This window comes from Chiloscyllium plagiosum, unplaced genomic scaffold, assembly GCF_037043375.1.
Source record: "Chiloscyllium plagiosum isolate Xiang-an unplaced genomic scaffold, Cpla_swu_hap1 HiC_scaffold_27, whole genome shotgun sequence".
Lineage (NCBI taxonomy): Eukaryota > Metazoa > Chordata > Chondrichthyes > Orectolobiformes > Hemiscylliidae > Chiloscyllium > Chiloscyllium plagiosum.
Window position 1 is genome coordinate 69,781,075 of NW_028270165.1, and position 22,571 is coordinate 69,803,645.

General features: G+C 43.0%; 1 protein-coding gene and 1 pseudogene across 2 annotated transcripts in view; one reads left to right on the forward strand and one right to left on the reverse strand.

Moving 5' to 3' along the window:
• Positions 1-22,571, reverse strand: part of LOC122543700 (uncharacterized) — a 65,910-nt gene that overhangs the window by 34,952 nt on the left and 8,387 nt on the right. Inside the window, exons 2-3 of one of the 2 annotated variants that reach the window (XM_087974849.1) lie at positions 19,452-20,495; positions 1,637-4,952 (exon numbers count right to left, since the gene is read on the reverse strand). In XM_087974849.1, coding sequence (XP_087830975.1) covers positions 3,806-4,952; positions 19,452-20,404 — 2,100 coding nt within the window. In that variant the 5' untranslated portion in view covers positions 20,405-20,495 and the 3' untranslated portion in view covers positions 1,637-3,805. Of the gene's footprint in view, positions 5,307-5,894; positions 5,963-19,451; positions 20,496-22,571 lie in introns of those variants that run through there. The other variant, XM_087974845.1, reaches the window with a different exon arrangement.
• LOC148144544 (uncharacterized) lies at positions 8,082-9,063 on the forward strand (annotated as a pseudogene).

A 22,571-nucleotide genomic window follows, 5' to 3' on the forward strand; every position in this document is an offset into this window, starting at 1 on the left:
CACTGGGGAGAAGGCATTCACCTGCTCTGACTGGGGGAAAGAGATTCATGCCATCATCCAACCTGTTGACACTGGAGAGAGACCATTCATTTGATCTCTGTGCGGGAAGGGAGTCATTTCGTCATCCACACTTCGGATGCATCAGCAAGTTCACACTCGGGAGAAACTGTTCAGCTGCTCCCAGTCAGGGAAGGGATTCATTCAGCCATCCTCCCTGCAAAGACACCAGTGAGTTCATACTGGTGAGAAACCGTTCACTTGCTCCATGTGTGGAATGGATTTCACTCTCACAACTGATCTGCTGAGACACCAGTGGAGAGAAACCGTTCAACCGCTCAGTGTGTGGAAAGGGATTCAGTCAGGCATCCAACCTGGTAACACCGAGTTCACAATGGAGAGAAACTTTTCACCTGCTCTGACTGTGGGAAAGTAATGTATTCACTTAGTCATCCCTGGTGAGTCACCAGCGAATTCATGAACAAGTTCAGTTGAAGGAGGTTTTCTCTTGTTAACACCAAGAATGAACATTTGTCTTTGGCAGTTAAAATAGTAGTAATATTTTTGTAGCTGGAGGACTTGGTTTTTAAATGATCACAACATGCACATATTCACACTGGATAGAGACTGTCCATCTGTGTGCTGCAATAATAAGTAAAACTGTTGAAGAAATTCAGCAGATCTGGAAGCCTCTGTGCAGAGGAATAATTGGAATTGAAACACTATCTGTTTTGCCACGGTGCTGGCAGACCTGCTGAGTTTCTCCAGCACATTTTTCAGAAACACCTTGCAAGGTCCTCGTTTACTGATACCATAAGTACTGAAAGCCAGTCAAATACTCCTGTACTCAATGGGGATAGAGTTTTTTAAAGAATTCAAACCCTTAGGATTTCAGTGTTACAACAAGAACACGACTTCACAGAGATTTAAGAAAAAAAGAGAAATCAAATCCTGCAACACTGAAAAGAACACAGATGGGGATAGGTCCCATGTCGTTAGAAAGTGATAAATTAAATGTAGACAGTTTCAGGTCAGACTACTTCAAAAGGAACACTTCCCAGCACTAACACTAACCCCTATTGCACACCCTCCTGACCAGTCAATGGGTGTATTATATGTGGTTGTTTAAAAATGAAAGTTAATATTTTGCCAACTTCCCCAACTGGTCATACTCTTGATGAAGGATAATTCCTAGCTCAGCTTGGATTGCAAAACAGTGTTTTATTTTTAGCAATGTACGGGAAACAAACCTGCAGGTTCACTTCCAGTCAGGAACAGATCACAGCTTTACACTAATCTCTGATTTAAACCACATTTCCAGCACTCACTGTTCGTCCGCTGACCCTAAACCCAGTTGTAAATGAAGTTCTGTTCCAAGTCTAGGAGCTCTGTGCCATGGAAGACAGTGGTTGGGACACATGTCTTACACTACCGCAGGATTAACCCACACCAAGGCTTTGCTGTTGGAGAAGAGAGACAAGAAAGACCAAAAGTGCCATTTGTCCCCCTCAGTGTGACCTGAAAGATGTGTCCAGGCTGACGTCTGTTGCTGCCATACGATCTTCCCCCAAGACTGTCCTTTCTGAGCTCCGGGTGGTATTGAAAACTCGGGGCAGAAACACAACAATCCACAGCAACGTGTTTGAAACAAAGCTGATTTAATTGACATTTCTCCAGAATATTAAACTCCAGTTCAATATAACAGGTCATTAACATCAGCAGAAACAACCTTCAATGGTCGGAATTTTAAAAATTCAAACATTACAGCACATATCAAGGCCACTTGACCTACGGTGTTTGTGTGGTTTATATAGAACTATCCAGGCTGACCCTATTTGGCAGATTTTAATCCATAACCCTGTCCATTCTGCATTTCAAGCATATCCTTTCATGTTTCTTTCTAATGTGATGAAGATTTGTGCCTTTACCAACCTGTCACTTGGTGAGTTCCAACTCCCCACTATCTCTAGGTGAAATGACCTGCCCCCAACCCCAACCCCACCCCCACTTCTGTGAATTACGTTGAATCTAAAGCCTCCAATTACTGACCTTCCTGTTAATGAATAGCTCCTTCCTGTCTACTCTATATGGACTCCTCATAATCTTATCATTTCAATTAAATCTCACTTCTGTCTCCTGTTCCACAGAAAACAACCCCAGCCTGACCAATTTTTCGTTTCAGCTAAAATTCTCCAATCCTGAAAACATCTCATTAATCTCCTCTATATGGTCTCTGGTGTGATGACATATATCCTGGAATGTGGGGACCAGAACTCAGTGCAATGCTTAAGCTTGAGTCAAATGAATGTTCTTCTCAATCACAAGCATTGTGTCCCTGGCATCGCAGAGAGACAGTGATGAAGAAGGTACTTGACATACTTGGCTTCACTGGTCACAGCACTGAGTACAGGTGTTGGGACATCATGTTACAGCTGTACAAGATATTAGTGAGGCCACATTTGAAATACTACATACATTTCTAGTCACCTTGGCAGAAGATGGATGTTTTTCAACGGGAAGGGGTGCAAAAAGATTTACTAGGATTTTTCCAAGTCTGGAAGGTTTGAGTTATTAGGCAGGGGAGGGGCTTGATTGGTTGGGACCTATTTCTCTGGAGTGTGCAGGCTGAGGCGGGGGGGGTGGGGGGAGATCTTAGAGGTTTATAAAATCATTATTAACATAGATAAGGTGAATAGGCGAATTTTTTTTGCCAGTGTAGAGGAGTCCAGAACAAGAGGTTGTGGGTTTAAGATGAGAGGGGAAATGGGAAAGATTGAATAGTTTATTGAGGAGCAACTTTATCATCTCGAGGTTGGTGTGTATATGGAACGAGCAGCCCGAGATAGTGGTAGAGGTGGGTACAATTATAACATTTAAAAGACATTTGGACAAGTACATGGCTAGGAAAGTTACAGCGAGATATTAGCCAAACACAGGAAAATGGGACACATTGATTTTAGCAAATCTGGGCCGCATGAATGAGTCGGGCCAAAGGGCCTGTTTCTGTGCTGTCACTCTAATTGTCCTTGTTTTCCCACATGGAACTTGGCGTGCAGTCCATGAGACTGGGATTCCTTACCATGTGTTTACTTCTTAACTAATTCTAAATAAACTTCAGATTAAAATAAAGAAAGGTTCATCAGCTACTCACTAATCAAATTCTTCCATTATGCAGAAGTCACCTTATTTTATTGGAAGGTAAGCAAAGTTTTTCCTTAACTATTATTATTGAAATACTGCAAATTTTAATTTGCTAATAAAGTTCAGAAATTTTTACTGTTATAAGCTTGTAGGTTAGTCTTATCTTTATTCGCATTCAAACTGACTGTAAATACATTAATAAATTAACTTCAGTTATATGATAATTAATCTAATCTCAATTTCTAGTTGATTAATGTGAGGACAAGAACTGCCTTCAGTACTCCAACTGTGCTATAACTAGTGCTTTATGAAGTTCCAGCATAATCTCCATGCTCTTATATTCTAGGGTGAACCAAATGCCTTACTGACCTCTGTAACTACCTGTCCAGCCACCTTCAGAGACTTGTGGGCATCACTCCAAGGTCTCACTCTTCCTCTACACTTCTCAGTATCTGACCAATCTTTGAGCATTTTCTTTGCCCTCGGTCTGTTGGAGTTGTCCATTGATATTATGCAGTCTGTAGCTTTAGTCCTCATTGGCCACCACACGGACAACTTCTGTGATATCTACAAATTTCTTCATCAGGACCACTACTTTGAAGTCTAAAGCTTTGATATATTCCACAAAACTGTGGAACATCACTGGAAATCTGAAGCCAGACCAGGTTCACTCCTGGATGCAGTTAACATCAGCAATAACAGCAGAATCCAATTGCTGCTCTCGCAAGTGAAGTTGCTGGTGTCTCAGGAGGTTGTGAGATTGAGCGAATCCTTTCCCACACACGGAGCAGATGAACGGTCCATCTCCAGTGTGAATTTGTTTATGTTTCAGCAGATTCTGTTTACTTTTGAACCTCTTCTCGCAGTCAGAACATTGAAAGGGTCTCTCTTCAGTATGAACAAGTTGGTGTGTCGTGAGATGGGATGACTGAGTGAATCGCTTGCCACACAGCGAGCAGGTGTATGGTCTCTCCCCGCTGTGAACTCGCTGGTGGATCAGAAGGTCGGATGAATCAACAAACTCCTGTTTGCAGTCAGCACACGAGAATGGCCTCTCCCCTGTGTGAACTCGATGGTGTCTCAGCAGGTGGGATAATCGAGTGAATCCTTTCCCACAGATAGAGCAGGAGAATGGCCTCTCTCCAGTGTGAGTGTACTGGTGTTTGAGCAAATGCTTTCTGCATTTAAATTTCTTCTCACAGTCAGGACATCCAAAAGGTCTCTCATCAGTGTGAACAAATTGATGTGTCAGAAGGTAGGATGAACTAGTGAATCCCTTCCCACAAACTGAGCAGATGAACGGTCTCTCCCCAGTCAAAGCACGTTGGTGGTTCAGTAAATCCTTTTTACTTTTAAAGCTCTTCAAACAATCAGAACATTTAAATGGTCTCTCATCAGTGTGAACAAGTTGGTGTGTCAAGAGGTGGGATGACTGAGTGAACCCTTTCCCACACACTTTACAGATGAACGGTCTCTCCCCAGTGTGACTGCGTTGATGTATCAATATGTCCTTTCTGCTTTTAAAACTCTTCTCACAGTCAGAACATTTAAATGGTCTCTCATCAGAGTGAACTTGCTCGTGGGTCCGGAGGGTTGATAAAGCATTAAACCCCTGCCCACACACAGAGCAGGTGAATGGCTTCTCCCCAGTGTGAACGTGCTGGTGTGTATAGAGGCTGGATGACTGAGTGAATCCTTTCCCACACACAGAGCAGCTGAACGGCCTCTCCCCAGTGTGACTGCGTTGATGAGTTTCCAATCCTGAAGGGTAACGGAATCCCTTCCCACAATCTCCACACTTCCATGGTTTTTCCATGGTGTCAGTGTCCTTGATTCCTTCCAGGATCAATGATTGATTTAAACTGATCTCCACAGACTAAATACATGGGCGGTCTCTCCGTGTTGTGGATGGTGCAATTAATTTTCAGGCTGAGTAACTTGTTACTGATCTTTCCAAAGTCAGTTCAGTGGAATATTATTCCTCAAGTCCGTGTGTCTTGGTGCTTTTGCAGTCAAACTGATGTTCAAACTCTTTTCTTGGAGGCAGGCGTTTCACACTCCACATCCAGAGGCCGATGATGTTCAGATTCTGATGAACTGAATGGCTCTCAGATTTCGACGCGATGCATTACCTCGCCTTCTGGATTCGAAAACAACCTTCGAAATGCCTGGAGAAAGAACTTGGAATGAAATAATTCGAATACAAAACAAACAATCAGGCTATTCGGTCCATTTACTCTGCTTAAAAAATGTTTTCCCTTCCATTTCCATCAACCTCACCTCAGTTTTCTGACATTTTTTTTGTTTCTAATCCCTTCTCCTTCGCAGACTATCCCTAATTTCCTTCCTCACTGCTTTTTGCCTGGACTATTTTGCTGGCTTCCACACAACTGACCCACCCCCCCCCCCCCCAATCCAAGACACTTGATCAGTTCAAGCTGCTCTCGGTCAGATCGCTGCGGAGCCTTCCTCGAAGGCCGCAACCCGCTCCCATCTTTCGCAAAGGCTGCATTATTTTCATTTGGTGAACCTCATCTGCATCGGTGCAAGGACGTGGGCTGGGGTGGGCTGGGAGGGTGGGTGGGGGTGCAAGCGCTGCCTCCCTCCATCTGGGCTGCAACTTGCAGACGCCTCCCCGCCTGGGAAAGGGAGTTTACAAAAACAAAAACCCATCCCGGTCAGTCCGGCTGCCCCCTCACTCTCTGCAAACCCCGGGACCTGCAGCGACCCTGCCCGGCCTTTGTGGTCACACGCACCCCGCCTTGTTCCCCGGAGGGGGCCCCGTCCGGCCGTCGCTCCCCGGCCTGCTCCAGGCGCCGCGCCTGCGCACCGCCTTCTTGGGCGAAGTGCCCCGGCCACTGTCACCGCCGCGAGGGGTGATGGGTAAAGTTGCCGCCATTCGTTTGACCGAATTGCGGATGGTGACCTTTCCTTAAAAAGGAATTTACGGGTTTGGAGACGAGGGAGGGAGGCGCAGTCAGTACACGAAGCGAGAGATACGCAAGTCCAACCTCCTGAACTTTTCGCAGTCCACCAAAAAAAGGAGGGGAATGTGAATTTGTGAAGGATGAATGCCACCAGCCAGACAGCAGCAATGAGAGAATTCAAACCTCCTGTCACATCTGAAGTCAGCAGTGTCACAGTGGTTTGGGATGGACTGCTCACACACAGAAGATAGAAACAGCTTCCGTTTGGTGTTAACACAATGATCATGTCGCGACATTGCCCTTTGATGAGAAGGGCGCTGTTTGTCAGTGGCCACTTGGATGTTTCCTTTCTTCCTGTTGGTGGAACATGGATAAAGTTTTGTGTACTTGTTGTTCATTAACTGTGTCTTACACCAGCACACACAACATGGGTGCTGGGGGAAAATAAGCACACTGCTGTTAGGTGGTAGTGTGTGGGGGAAGAAAAAAGAAGAAAAATTCAATGATCATGTGAACTTCCCTGTAAACTTCCAAACTAAGTAAATCCTATCACATTGGTGGAGGATACAGCGCTGGAACAGGTCATTCAGCCCTTCAAGCGTTCACTGACACATATTGCCGTACCATACTTAAACTGTCTTCACTTATAGCATCTATGTTCAGCTATTCACTTCCTATTCATGCATTCGTCCAGGTGTTTCTTGAATGCTGCTAATGTGCTTGCTTCCACTCCTCTGGCAAAGCCTTCCAGGCACTCACCATACATTGAGTGAAGTCTCGCATATCTCTTTTAAATTGCCCCATTCATACCTTGAATCTGTGTCCCCTCGTAATTGACCCCTCCGATCTGGGAAAATTCTCATACTTTTCACACTACCATGTCATTCTCAAACTTTTAGCAATCTAGCAGATCGCCCCTCAACCTTCTGTGTTCCAGTAAAAGCAAAGCCCGCCGATCCAATCTTTCTTCATATCTAGAAGTCCCCATGCCAGACAACATCATGGTAAATGTTTTTTGTACCCTCTCCACATCCTTCTGGCAGTGTGGTAATCAGAGCTGTATGCAACATTCCAAGTGTGGCCTAACTATAATTTCTGTAAAGCTGCACCTTAACTTTCCTATCCTTAGTCTCAGTGTCCCTACTAACGAAGGCAGGCATACTATAGGTCTTTTCACTAACTTATCTACCTGTGCTGCCACCTTATATGATCTGTGGACCTGCATATCAGTACTCCTAAGGGTTCTGCAATTCACTGTATAATTTCCAACTGTCCTTGACTTTCCAAAACTCATCACCTCGCGTTATCACTCCATCTTCTTTTTCTATTGGCTGGAACGTCACGTCATGGATCCCAGTTTCTTGCAATCTCATATGGATTCGTGTTCTGTACCTTTTTCCATCACAATCCAGTAATTTGACTAATGGGAAATACCAAAGGACCAGAAGAATTTTCAATTTCGAGCCAATCAGAGCTCCCTTATGGTTTGAGTGCAGACGTGCAGCAATGAGGTTCTGAAACTGCTCATTTCTGCCCAGTAAAGCTGTTGCTCCTGCTTCTCCTCTCTCTCTAATAAAGATTGAGCTTCATCCAGACTGAAACCTCCTCCCGTCCGAAATCTATGAGCACAACTATGTCTTTAGGTTTCTTCTTTTTAAAAAAGAAACTTCTGCGCTCAAGCTATTTACTTGCAACAACTAAAAGGAAATGAATTCAACCTAAGGAGGGTGCGGGTCACGGATCTGTTACAAAAACACAAGTTGTTGCAAAAGGTCGGCAGCATCTGTGGAAAGAAATCAGAGTTAACGTTTTGGGTCGAGTGACCCTTCCTCAGAACAGGATCTGTTAACCAGCTCCTTCTGGATAATGGGGAATATGAGAATTTTAGGTGCTACAGAATGAGAATGGTGGGAAAGATTGTGGAATGGAGGTATACTGATTTCAGGGAATGGGAGAGAAAAAAAAAGTATTCCAGACAAACTAGATTTGTGTCCAGAATCTCTAAGTGATTAATTTTATAACTCTTTAATAGGAAGGGAAGATTTATACATCACAAATCAACCATCACAAGAATGCCTGAAAGAGTCATTGAAATGACTGGGACCTGAATATCGTCAGCTTGGAACCATATATGGAGGAATGTCTCGTTCAAACTTATTTAACCATCTGCTTGTCTGGAGAAGGCTGAAACATATACACCCAAGTGAGTGTCTTTTGGTGAAATGATTCTGGAGGTAGCTTCAACCGGTCTCAGCATTCAGAAACATCGCACCATTCACAGTAAGAATGTACAATGTTTCTGTATGCTGGGACCGGTTGAAGAAGACCACAAAGAACTGTATCTGCATTCTGCTGGATGAGGATTCAGCTTATGGTCAGAGACTTACAGAGATACATGCCACTCATAACATGGAGAAACCATGGTGATGTGAGGACTGTGGGAAAGGATTCCATACCCTGTCAACCCTGAAGTTACACCAACAAAGTCACACCAAAGGGAGGCCATTCACCTGCTCTGAATGTGGGAGGAATTCTCTGACTCGTCTGCCCTGCGCAAACACAAGACTACTGCCACTGGAGAGAGGTCGTTCACTTTCTCTGAGTGTGGGAAAAAGTTCCGTGAATATTTCACCCTGCTGAGACACCAGCGAGTTCTCACTGAGGACAGGCTATTCCCCTGCTCGAAATGCGGAAAGGTATTCGCTCAGTTATCCAGTCTGTAGATGCACCAGCGTGTTCACAATGGGGAGAGGCCATTTACTTGCTCAGATTGTGGAATGGAATTAACTCTGTCATCAATCTTGCTGAGACACCAAAGAATTCACACAGGGGAGGGACCATTCAAATCTTGCAAATGTAGGAAGCAATTTCGATATACAACTGACCTCCAGATACACCAGCGAATTCATACTGGGCTAAGCTATTCATCTGTTGCAAGTCTGGGAAAGGATTCATTGAATCATCAAACCTGCGGAAACATGAGCGAATTCACAAGTGAATAGGAGAGTTGGTTCAGCTGTAAATCAGCAACGCTATCTGTGATCTTAGACAGCACCTTCCAAACTGTTAACCTCTACCATCTAGAAAATCAAAGGCAACCTGAGACTATCACCACCGGCAAACTCCCCTCCATGCCACACAACATCCTCGCCTGGAATTATACTGGGTCAAAATTCTGGAATTCCTCCCTAACAGCATTGTGAAAGTTCCGACACTACAAGGACTGCAATTGCAAAAGGCAGTTCACCACTATCTTCTCAAGGAAGACAATTAGCGAGGGGAAATAAATGTTAACCTCGATATTGATACCATACCCTATGAACTGATTTTAAAATGATGGAAGATCACATCCACATCTGAGCCACGTTCATTACAGTGGTGAAGTGGATGGTTCACAGGATTTCTTACTGCTTGACTGGCCGCTCTCACGATTTTGCATATTCCCATGGAATCGATCGACAAAACATGATGAAAGACATTTCTTTTGTCTTCAACTGTCCATAATATATTTCCTATCACTCTAATTAAGACTAAATGCGTGACTGTGTCCCATTGAGTTGACGTCACAGAGCCAAGCAAGTGGCCTCAGTTGTACTCTGTCAGTACTAACACTCCACATCACCCTCGGCCTTCCTGTCTTATCTCCCTACATCAACAGATCCTTCTCTCTCAAGTCTGAATCCAGCTTCCAGTTCTTTTCTACTCTCAACTACTTGTTGTGAGAGTGATTGTCACGTTTTCGCCCCTGACTGGGTAAAGAGGTTTCTCATGAAATCCTTGTTGGATTATTAAAGTCCTTCATCATTTAAAAATAAAATTCCACCAGATCCTGAGTTACATGCTCCCAGTTCTATTATTTTTTTTGTAAATTCACGTGAAACGTTTTCCTCTATTTCCTTTGTCTAAATGGAACTGGCAAATTTTGACAGCGCTCGCAGTGGAGTCAAACATTAGGCTGAAGTAAGTGAAACATATCTTGCTCCTTTTCAGTTCTATTCTTGTCGAAAGGAAACCAAATATGGGCCATGCCTTTGCAGAAATATATTAAGTTCCTTTTTGAGATGTTAGAGACAGGAATTGTTGAAGAAAATCTCGGACGCAGACCTTAAGAACTAACCAAATTGATTAAATCTCAACATATATATTGGGAAGCAGCCAGTCCGTAAAAGAAACGGATCACTACTGCTTCGAAACAATACAGTTCAGCAAGGTTCAGTTGATAATACAGGGTTCAGTTGATAATTTGCTTAACTAAACACAGTGCTACAAAATAGCCACTAGATGGCCAACTTGCATTGGCATGAAGCAAACTGAGGTCTTGCCAAGAGTATACATTAAAGGTGTGTTGTTCTTCGATTTAAGTTAATACTTTGTATTCACATGCTGATTAGCGACATTCTACAGATAATGTATTCCATGAGTTATGCAGAAAGCACAGCTAGGGTCACTTGAGGGTAAAAACTCAAACCAAGGCAAGGCAGCACCAAAACTTGGGGAAAAACAGAGGCCATTTAGGAATTGACCCGAATTCTTCACTGGGCACTCTCTCTTACCCCAGGAGTCACAAATTAATAGGCGGTTATATGAGTTTTACTTATTGCTTAAGCTGACACTTAATTGCAGACAGTCATTCTATTTAGTACATTTTTGCAGGAGTACAGAACAGAGATAAGCAGCTGTCGATTTTTGACAATGCTTTCTCTCTTGTGGATGGACTTTATCTCCTCCCTATGAGGTCAGGTCAAGCTGTGACACCGAACCTGTCACACGGTTAGTATCAACAATTATTTTAGTTATGATTTTCAGGGCAGTCTAGTAAGGCACAAAGAAAATGACTTCCGGGTAGCAAGGCCACAAAATGGCTTCCACAGTAATTATGGGAATGTCATCAAGGATTCGGGAGATTGTAGCAACTGATCTTCTTGTCTTTGGATCATAGAATCATTGTGGCAGATGAGAGAGAGAGAGAGAGAGACAGAGAGAGCCCATTCAGTCCTCTGAGGTAATGCTGGTTCTGTTTAGAACAGGTGTCAGTTCCTGTTGTATCCCAATAACACACCAAGTTTGTATCTATCAAGGACCCTCCAATGTTTTAAAAAAAAAGGTACGAAATTGTTGTTCAGGGTGATAAACGAATGGAAGTAATTCATATTGGACGTAGTTCAGAAGAACCTTCCAATCTAAAATCCATCCATGTTGTTAAAGTCTGAAAAGTTAAGATGATTTGAATAAGTTGATCTCTTTCCTTGGGAATATTTGGATTGTTGGCCCTTTTTTTTTTGTTTTAGGAAACCACATTTGATAGTCAGATCACAACCTGAAATATCAGGATCACTCGAGGAGATGCTGGGACAGACATCACTTTTGATAAATGCACCTGGAAGTCAATGTTGGGCATCATAATATTGGGCTAGCAATGGATGTGCAGATGAAGTGCGTTATACTTGAAAGAAATAAAGTGCAAGTTCACGGTGAACCTGCACTAACAACGAGCGGGTCCCAAGCACGTGGCAGCTCCTCGAGAAATAGCCAGAAATGAAATGGTTAATGTGGCCGGTGGTAATGAGATAGTATTGTGACACCTTCAAGACGGTGACGGCATTCTCCCGAGAGAAATTGACTTTAATCAAACGGGAGAGAAATCAATCCATGGGAAATGGTCAGGAAGGCAACGAGTTTAATTCAGAAGGGTTTAAACTTTTTGAATTGGGCTGAATTAAAATTGGGCTGTCTCAAGGTTAGATATAGCTGAATAAACAGAATGGAGAACATTTTACGTCCATGGTTGATCTGTTGCTTGAAGATCATGTGTCTGTGGATAAGTAATTTATAACTCACGGCATTCTTTTAGGAGAAGGAAATATTGAGTCGAGGTGAAGCAGCAGTGGTTACAACAGAACTGAAAAATAGCAAAGTGCAATTAAGAGGTGGGTTAGAGAGAGAGAGAGAAAAAAAAACTATACCCCTGAAGTAAGGAAATGTCCTATTCAATTTTCTTTTTTGCCAATCAGCAGGTATTAATTGAAACACTGTAACTAGATTTTTTTTTCTTTGAGTCATTAGCATCGCTGGTGAAACCAACATTTATTGCCCATCTAACTGTCCTGGAAGAAGTAATGGTGAGTTGCCTATTTGAATGACTGCAGTCCATGTGTTGTTGGTAGATCCAGTGTCAATAGGTAGAGAATTCCAGGATTTTGACCAAGCGTCACTGGAGGAACAGAATATATTTCTGAGCTGGGGTGGTGTGTCGCCTGGAAGGGATCTAGCATTCCTATGTACCTGTTGCTATTTTGCTTTTGGATTGCAAATGTTGCATTTTTGGAAGGTGCTGTTGGAGGAGCCTTGCTGAATCACGGTAGTGTATCTTGTAGATGGTACGCACTGCTGCCACTGTGCATTAGTGGTAAAAGGAGTCTAAGTACAAGGAGGTAGTTGGGATACGGATTAAGATGGCTGCTTTGTGTTGGAGGGTGTCAAGTCTTAGGCAAGGTTTTTGAAATAACAAGCAAACATTGTCCAATGAAACTGTCCACAAAGCAAACGTTTAGTTTCTGACAGTAACCTCCTGATAGGACAAGTGAATGGAAGGTGGGCAAGTTGGGAAATGATGGCAATGTAGGAATAAAGACACGTCCTAGGGATATTCACAGCAGGTTATAAATCATTAGAAAGTGATAACGTCTCAGATGAGACTCCTTCAGGAAAAAAACATTCTTCCATCAACCCCTATTACACCCTTCCTGACCAATGGATGTTACGGTGGTTATTGAAAATGAAAATAAACATTTTGTCAAATGCTTCCACGTCTTCACTCTTGGTGAATTTTTATCTATAACCCAGAACTTTCTCTTACTTCTACCTGGTACATCCTGTATGGTTTCAGCAGAAGTAGACAAAGGCTTCTCATATCCCTGCTTCCACTGCTCATTTGATTTGATCTCTGTATGGTAGATTACTCAAACATGGTTTTATCTTTACCAACTTAGGGAAAACTTAAATCCGCAGATACACTTCCAATCAGGAACAGATTGCAGTTTTACACTAATCTTTGGTTTGAAGCATATTCCCAGCATTCACCATAGCTCTTCCTTCGACTCTGAACACAGTTATAAACAAGAGTTCTGGGTCCAGAAGTTCTGAGCCCGGGAAGACCATTGCAGGCGTACATTTCCGACACACTGCACGATTAAATCACACCGGGGCTTTGCTATCAGCGAAGAGGGATGAGAAAGACCAAAGTTGCATTTGTTCCCCTCAATGTGGATCCTGAAGGCTGTGCCCAGACTCAAGTGCTGTTGCTGCAGTATGCTCCCCTGAGACTTGTCCTTTCTGAGTTCCTGGTGGATATTAAACATTCAGGCGAGAAATACAACCATCTACAGCAACTGGTTTGAAACAAGTCGGATTTATTTGACATTTCTCCAGAATATCAAACTCCAGTCGAACTTGTGAAGTTAACATCAGAAACAAACTCCAAGGGCCAGAATGAAAACATCTGGAAGTTACAACACAGATCGAGGCCATTTGGCCCATCAGGTTTGTGTTGGCTGAAATAGAACGACACAGGCTTGACAGCTTTCTGGACTTACCACTGGACAAACAACTTAGATTGTGAATTCTGCCCCTATTTTTGTTTCAATTCTTGTTTCAATTTGTTTCTTTGTCAGCTGCTGGCACATTTTGTTTCTTTTTCTTCTCCAGCCCCAATTTCCATTCCCTGTGACCTCAAATGACTAATGTTTCTGCCATTTAATCTCTTGTGCCTTCCCCCTTGACAGACCATCGTTTTGTCCTTGTCTCAGCCCCCCTCTCCTTGCTCAAAATCTGTTACATTTCTGATGTTCCCCAGGCCTCTGTGATGTCACCGTGTCCCCTGGGTCAGTGGCACGAGTTTCAAATTCTCTTCCTCCAGAGAGGATCTGTAGGTGCAGGGTCCCCCAGATTTTAGCTCGAGAAAGTGCATTCATTTCAGAGGTGAGCATTTTGAGCCTTCACCCAAAAAATTTTGAGCTTTTCGAGCTGTCCTCTATATCTAACTGTGATCCTCCCACAGTACATGATATGGGCAGGAGAATTGATGTTTCAGGCATAAGCCCTGATGAAGATATGTGGATTAGATGGATTGTCCCACAGTGTGCAGGTTCGGTGGGTTGGGGTTTAGCCATGGTAAACACAGGATTATGGGTTTAATGTGGACGAGTGGGACTGGGTGGAATGTTTTGCACAGTCAGTGCAGGTACGATGGGCCGAATGGCCTCTTTCTGCACTGTCAGGAATCTGTGATTGTAACCAGTTGCGATCATGGTCATATTTTCCTAATGTCAGCCCAACAAATGACTATTTTCAGTTTCACATTCTTCTATTGTATTTTTGTGGGCTCGCACTCATTCTTTTACCTAAAATCAATTTCACACCATATTGGAGGGCGAGGATTCAGTTGGAAAACTTCAACCAAATAGCTTATGGAATTGCCTAACTTATTGCTACCAGAGTATCATTGGATTTTGACCATGGAAAAAAAAAAGAAAACAGCTCCCAAGGGTGAATAGAAACCATACTCATGCTCTGTATATAGTAAAGGCTTTCGGTGTGGAAGAAACGGATTGAAATGAGTTGTCGAATTTAAGCATGCAAACATTCAATGCAATGTAATGTACATGTATTGTAGTGGATGAACAGCATAAGAGTAAAGGGTGTCAAAAATGAAGGCAAACTTTGAATATTTATGGCTCATTTCTGTTGAAAGGCAAAGATGTGACAATTCAAGAGGAAAATTCTGGACATTTTTTTGTGGGTGGCACAGTGGGCAGCACGGTGGCACAGTGGTTAGCACTGCTGCCTCACACCGCCAGAGACCCGGGTTCAATTCCCGCTTCAGGCGACTGACCGTGTGGAGTTTGCACATTCTCCCAGTGTCTGCGTGGGTTTCCTCCGGGTGCTCCGGATTCCTCCCACAGTCCAAAGATGTGCAGGGTCAGGTGAATTGGCCATGCTGAATTGGCCTGTAGTGTTAGGTAAGGTGTAAATGTAGGGGTCTGGGTGGGTTGCGCTGCGGCGGGGCGGTGTGGGCCAAAGGGCCTGTTTCCACACTAACCAATCTAATCTAAAAGCTCTCTCTTTAAAATGAATGAAGTAAATAGCTTGAGAGGCCTTGGTGTTTATTTTAGAAGTTGGAACAAAGTAAATGGCAGGAATTGTAGGGGGTGGGGGGGAAAGAGAGAAGAGGCAGTCTTCCACAGAAACCAGGCTCTTAGTTTACCTTTGTTGTTGTTGAGATTTTGTACTTGGTTGTGCCATACCTCCCTCTCTCTCTACCAGGGAGTTCTCTTGGGTGTTGTCATCTCGTGGACAGGAGAAACAACACATTTGAGAATAATCTATTTACTGAATTTGCCTTCGCCAATGAGGAATTCACGGGATCTTGTGCATTTAAACAGCTGTTGCTTCGCAATTAAGTAATGCATTTGCGTGTTAAGCTTTCCACGAGTTAAAGTTATACCATTTCTTCTTTCAATTGTTTGCATTTTAACACAATAAAGTGTGTTTTGCAACCAGAATATTTCATCTTACACATGCCTTTAAAAACAATGATATTTATTTGATACTGTCATGACAAATAAATGGAAAAAAAACCATGAGGAGGAATTTCCTTCCCTGCTAATTCCCCACCATTCCTCTTTTCAAATCGTCCTAAAAGCCTATGTCATTAACTGGACTTCAGTACGCCCTCCCAATATCTCCTTTGACTCAGCATTCTCTGAAAAGTACCTTCGGTCACTTTCCTAACTGAAGGTGTAAACTGAATGAATTAACTCAGATTTTAATAGACTGGTGAAGGTAGTATATTTTTTTAAAAATCTGTGCACATTGGGTTTGGTTACAGGTCAGACATGACCCTCTATCAATGACAGATCTGAGTGGCACAATGACTTATTCCCGTTTCCCTATTCTAAATAAACCTGAACCCAAGCACAGGTAATAAGCGGAAAGTCAGGGATGACATGGTGATAAGGCAAAATATTAAACTCCCAGTCCAATTTGTGGCATTAACATCATCAGAAACAAACTCCAGTGATCAGAATTTTTAAAAAAAATCAAACTTACAACAAAAATTTGAGGCCATTTGGCCCATCGTGCTTTTGTTGGCTGAAACAGAATTATCCCGGCTAATCCCATTCTGCAGTCCGCAGCCCTCTAAGGTCTGAGATTTCATGTCTACTTATGTCTTTTTCATCATTGTGAGGAGGGTTGCTGACTCTAACACCCTCACAGTCAGCGTTCCAGTTTTAGAGTTAGAGACGTACAGCATGGAAAGAGACCCTTCGGTCCAACTCGTCCATGCTGACCAGCTATTGCAACCCAATCTCGTCCCACCTGCCAGCACTCGGCCCATATCCCTCCAAACCCTTCCTATTCATATACCCATCCAAATGCCTTTTAAATGCTGCAATTGTACCAGCCTCCACCACTTCCTCTGGCAGCTCATTCCACACACGTACCATCGTGTGAGAAAAAGTTGCCCCTTAGGTCTCTTTTATATCTTACCCCCTTATCCTAAACTTATGCCCTCTAGTTCTGTAATCCTTGACCCGTGGAAAAAGACTTCACCTATTTATCCTATCCATGCCCCTCACGATTTTGTAAACCTCTATAAAAGTGACCCCTCAACCTCCGACTTCTCCACCATCTCTGGGTGAAATCAATCCTCCCCTCCCGCTCTGTGAATTACTTTCAATCCGATATCTCCAGTACTGATCTATTAAAGATTAGCTCCTTCTTATCCACTCTATCGAGACTCCTCATAATTTTAATCACATTAATTAATCTCACCACAGTCTCCTCTGTTTGACAGAAAACAACTCCAGCCTATCAGATCTTTCTCACAGCTACAATTCTCCAATCCTGGAAACATCCTAATCAATCTCCGTTGTGTTCTGTCTAGTGTAATCACAATCGATCCTGGAATGTGGGGACCATAACTAGTTCAGCGCTTTAGGTGCGGTCAAACTAGTATTCCCGACAGTTCTAGACTCACCTTCCTGTTGTTATGGTTGTCTGGACACAAGTGGTGTCATGGTTTTACCTCATGGAACTGGAGCTGTACTGTATAGTACACCACCATTTGTTTGTTTCTTAACTAAACCAAAATAAACTTCAGATTAAAATAGAGATTCGTCTCCCCAGTCAACTTCTTCCATTATACAGAAGGCATCTTACCTTTGGGAAGTTCACTAAAATTTTTTATTATGTAAGCATGATGGATTTCAATTTGCTGTAACTTTCAAGTATCTTCACTGTTACAATTGCTTCAATCTAAATTTCTGGATTAATAATCTAGCAATAACACAAGGCCATTGTCATTATATATTGCAATTAACTCCCTGCCATGGGGAAAAATTCCAAAACACCCTTCCTGACCGCACTATGGGCATATCTACACAACAGGTACTGCAACATTTCAAGCAGCAGCTAACCATCACCCCTTCATGGGAGAAAAGGCAAGCAATAAATACAGATCTATGCAATGAAGATCAGATCACACGATGAAGAAAAATGATGGTTTTCGGATACACGGTGTGCTTGTACAAGCTTGGATAATTTTCTTTGGATATGGGAAAGTTAAGCAATGATTTCATCATTATAGTTTATTCCTAGAAGATGTCACGTGCAGAGATGGAGAAATTATTTACACTGGTAGAATGTTTGGTAACCACAAAATTCAGCTTTCAGATAATTAGCATATAACGTAATATAAAGATATGGAGCTAATTTTACTCAGCAACTTCAGGGAAGCTGGAAAAGACTGAATGATAAGTGCAAGCAGATTTAACTGGCATTTGGAATACCAGTTTGGAATGTCACTTAATAGGCAAACGTTTAGAGGCCACATTATCCACACAAAAAAAAACCTGCAGAGGCTGAAGTTCTGAAAAAAAATACATCACTGGAGGAACTTTGCAAGTCTGGCTGCATCTGTGATACAAAAACAGAGATAAGGTTTCAGGTCCAGTGACCCTTTGTCAGAATGGAAGGTAGCTAGGAAATGGTACTATGTATGCCGATTAATGTGGGGGAAGGGAGGCTGATGAATGGAGACAGAGCCAGAGGAAAGACAAAGAAAGGAACACAGATTTGGGGGACTGCGGGTCAGGGAGTTGGGGTAGATCCACAGTAAACCTTGAGTGATACACTACAGTTCCAATGGACTGGATGGCCACCAGCCCCTGTGCCCAGTGATACTGCACCATTCACTGTGAATGATGAAGTTCACCCCAGGGCAGAAACAGGGAGGAATAAAACAGAAATTGCCAGAAAAGCTCAACAGTTCTGGCAGCATCTGTGAAGAGAAATCAGAGTTAACATTTCAGGTCCAAAAAACAAAAACCTTTCCTCTGAGGAACCTGCTGAGCTTTTCCAGTAATTTCTGTTTTTTTGTTTTGAATTCCAGCTTCCACATTTCTTTGTGCTCACGGGAAGCATACTGATTATCCCATTCTGAGTGACAAAAAACAAACTCCATGAGATTCCCCACACTTGTTGGAGGTAAGGATGGAGGAAACAGGGGAGATGGACAGCCTATCAAAATATTTGAGACTGTTTTAGCAATAAGATAAAGAGTTGATGTACACTAGCTTAACAAAAAAAAACTGATCTGTATCACTTTTCTTGCAAATATATAAAAGGACATGTGTTGTTTACAAACATCAGAAACAGGCCCAGAGAACATGGTATGGATTTTAGAATTAAAATACCTACAGTGTGGAAACAGGCCCTTTGGCCCAACAAGTCCACACTGACCCTCTGAAGAGTAACCCACTGAAATCACTATATTTACCACTGACTAATGCACCTAGCCTACACACCACTGAACACTATGAGCTATTTAGCATGGCCAATTCACCTAACCCAGCATATCTTTGGATTGTGGGAGGAAACCGGAGCACCCGGGGAAACCCACACAGATACTGGGAGAATGTGGAAACTCCACACAGGCAGATGCCCGTGGCTGGAATTGAACCCAGGTCCCCGGGGCTTTGAGACAGCAGTGCGAACTACTGAGCCACCGTGCCACCCCAACCACTGAGCCATAGTAGCATCATGAATCAATTCCTCCAGTTACTTGGGAACTCATTGGTTAAGCAGTTCTGATGAACCAGGAAATCGCTTTTCATATGCCGTGTATATGGACACTCTGTACTCAGTGCAAGTGTGTTAACAAACATTACCCAGACCTACCCTACAGGGACACAACTGCTATGAACATTTTATTTACAAATTCAGCAGCTTTAATTGAGCAGGGGTTGATAACAGCAGTAGAAATAGCCCAAAGACCACAGTTCATTCCTTACTTTGAGTTCGAGCAAAATCCTTCAACTGTGGGTTTTTTTGTGGATTTGCTGGTGCGTTAACAGTTTGGATGACCGAGTGAATCGCCTCCCGCACAAGGAGCAAACGAATGGCCTCTCCCCAGTGTGAACTCGCTGGTGTATCAGCAGGGAGGTCGAGTCAGCAAAGCCTTTTCCACACACAGAACAGGTAAACGGTTTCTCCCCAGTGTGAATACGCTGGTGTATCAGGAGGTGAATTGTCTGAGTGAATGCTTTCCCACACTCCGAACAGGCGTATGGCCTCTCCCCAGTGTGAACTCGCTGGTGTCTCAGCAGGTTTGAGGAGTGAGTAAATCCCCTCCCACATTCCGAACAGGTGAACGGTTTCTCTCCGGTGTGAACTCGCTGGTGTACCAGTAGTTTAGACGAGCGAGTGAATCCTTTCCCGCATTCAGAACAGGTGAAAGGTCTCTCTGTCGTGTGAACCCGCTGGTGTTCCAACAGGTAGGATGACTGAGTGAATCCTTTCCCACACACAGAGCAAGTGAATGGTTTCTCTCCAGTGTGAACGCGCTGGTGTCTCAGCAAGCTCGATGACAAAGTGAATCCTTTACCACACGTGGAGCAAGTGAATGGCCTCTCCCCATTGTGAATTCGCTGATGTATTAGTAGGCTGGACGACAAAGTGAATCCTTTTCCACACGTGGAGCAAGTGAACGGTCTCTCTCCAGTGTGAACTAGCTGGTGTTTCAGCAGGTGAGTTGTCTGAGTGAATCCCATCCCACACACAGAGCAGGTGAAAGGCCTCTCTCCAGTGTGAACCCGCCGGTGTTTGAGCAGGTTGGATGACAGAGCAAATCCCATCCCACAATCAGAGCAGGTGAATGGCTTCTCCCCAGTGTGACTGCGTTGGTGAATTTTCAGCTGGGAAGGGTAAATAAATCCCTTCCCACAATCCTCACATTTACACAGTCTCTCCCCAGTGTGACTGCGCTGACGTACGGACATTTCAGATTAACCTTCCAAGACCTTTCCGCGCACAGATGATACGTGTTTCTCCCTGGTGGAAATGGTGCTTTTTCCTTCAATGTTCAAAATCCTGAGGTAAATAGATCGAGATAAACAGAGTGACTGTCAGAACTGGATGTGGCTTCATTCGAGATCTCTAACTGCAAATTAAACTTTTAGTTGAAAATAAAAGTAGGGGGAGAGAGAGAGAGAGAAAAAAATCAGAAGAACATACACAGGTTGTGAAACTTAGAAATTAATTTGCTAAATTGTGGAGCCAACATTTGGAGAAACTGGTGGTTTATCATGAAAACTGAACTGGTTCCTAAATGCCTTCCGGGAAGGGAAGCAGTCTGTGCTTACACAAAATTACAGAGAGAGAAAACAAAAAGGGTGGAAGGAAAGTCACGTGGATTTTGCAGCTACTCCTGAACTGCAGGCTTTTCTTGTGAAGTTCCTCCGGTTTTTGTAACAGCCGAAGCTCGAAATTAGTTTTTGAGCTTTCAAATTCAAATAAAAAGCGAAGGAAAATAATGCGGAGGAGTTTTTTTTTCCCCCACGTGGAGTGTGGGGAGAGGTAGTTCTGTGTTGTTGAGTGTCGATGGCTCTGGAGAGAGATTTTATTTTCTGTTTGTTCGAAAAAAACAAAGTGACGATAAAAATGACTTGAGATTGTAGAAAAGGTCTGTCCACATCTGTTTGACAGCTCTGGAGATAGATTTTTTTTTTTCCCCCTCTGTTTTCACAGATGGAAGTCTGAAAATTTTCCTTTTCAACTTGTTTGTTGTGCCTGTTTAAATAGTGACAGGGGTCAGGGAATGGCATTTCTTCTCTCAGATCCAGAGATTTGAAAGCAGACTGATAGCAGACTTGAGGAGGAAGCTTTTTTTCCCAGTTCATGTGGGTTTCAGCTAAGTGCCTGACTATTTTAAAAACTTTAAATGTTTAACGTGCTTTCTCTTTCACATGCTCATGATTAAATTCGGTCGGTAAGGAAGGGTTTGTTTAAAAAAATATACACACAAGGTTCTTTAAAGAGTTTCTTCTTTTCAATCCTAATGTCACAGAGCATACAGGAGAGTGGATAGTCAGTAAATTCAGACAGGTGGTTACATAGCAGGGTCAGTCAGATAGTTAGTGACTGTCATGAAAGGTAAGAAAGTAATTCAGAAGTCTGCTGTGGTTAGTCCTCCTTCAAACAGATATTCCATTTTAGATACTGTTGAAAGGGACAGCTCTCAGGAGGCAATTGGAGAGGCAGTCAGATCTTGGGCACGAAGAATGAATCTTATGTTCAGCAAGGTTTTTCAAGAGATAAAAAGAATTATTGTTACAGGGGACTGTCCAGTCGGGGGCACAGATTTTGCAGCCATGAGCTTGAAGCACGAGGGTAAGAGAGGTAGCATAGAGGCACTTTATCTGAATGCTTGTAACATCTGTGACAAGATTGAGTTAATGGCACAAACCATCCCCTTCAACAGTGCCCAAAATGGAATATCTGTTTGAGGGAGGAATAACCACAGCGGAATTGTGAACGAGTTTCTTACCGTTCATGACGGTAACCAACTATCTGACTATGAAAGAATCAAAAAAAGGAAGGATAACTCAGGAGATATTATTTGAGATGTCGGAAATCATGAGGGTAAGAATGTGAGCATAAAGGCACTTTACCAGGATGCTCACTGCACTCGTAACAAGATTGAAGGGTTAACGACACAAATCATTGCAAATGAATAGGATTTGGAGACCAATACGGAGACATGGTTACAGGATGGTCACGACTGGGAGTTAAATATCCAGGGGTACCAGACTATTCGGAAGGGCAGACAGGGAGGTAAAGGAGGTGGTATAGCTCTGATATTCAAGGACGACATCAGGGTGGTGCTGAGAGATGATATAGGTTCTATGCAGAATGAGTCTGAATCTATTTGGGTGGAAATTAAAAATTCTAACAGGAAAACGTCACTGGTCGGCATAGTCTACAGGCCACCAAATAACAACATCACATTGGGGCAGGCAATAAACAAAGAAATAACTAATGCCTGTAAAAATCTTTTGAAATTCTCTGAAGGCATTACAATAAAGGTGGACAACGGAGACCCAATGGATGTGGTGTACTTAGATTTCCAAAAGCCTTCGATAAGATGCCGCACATGAGGCTGCTGCT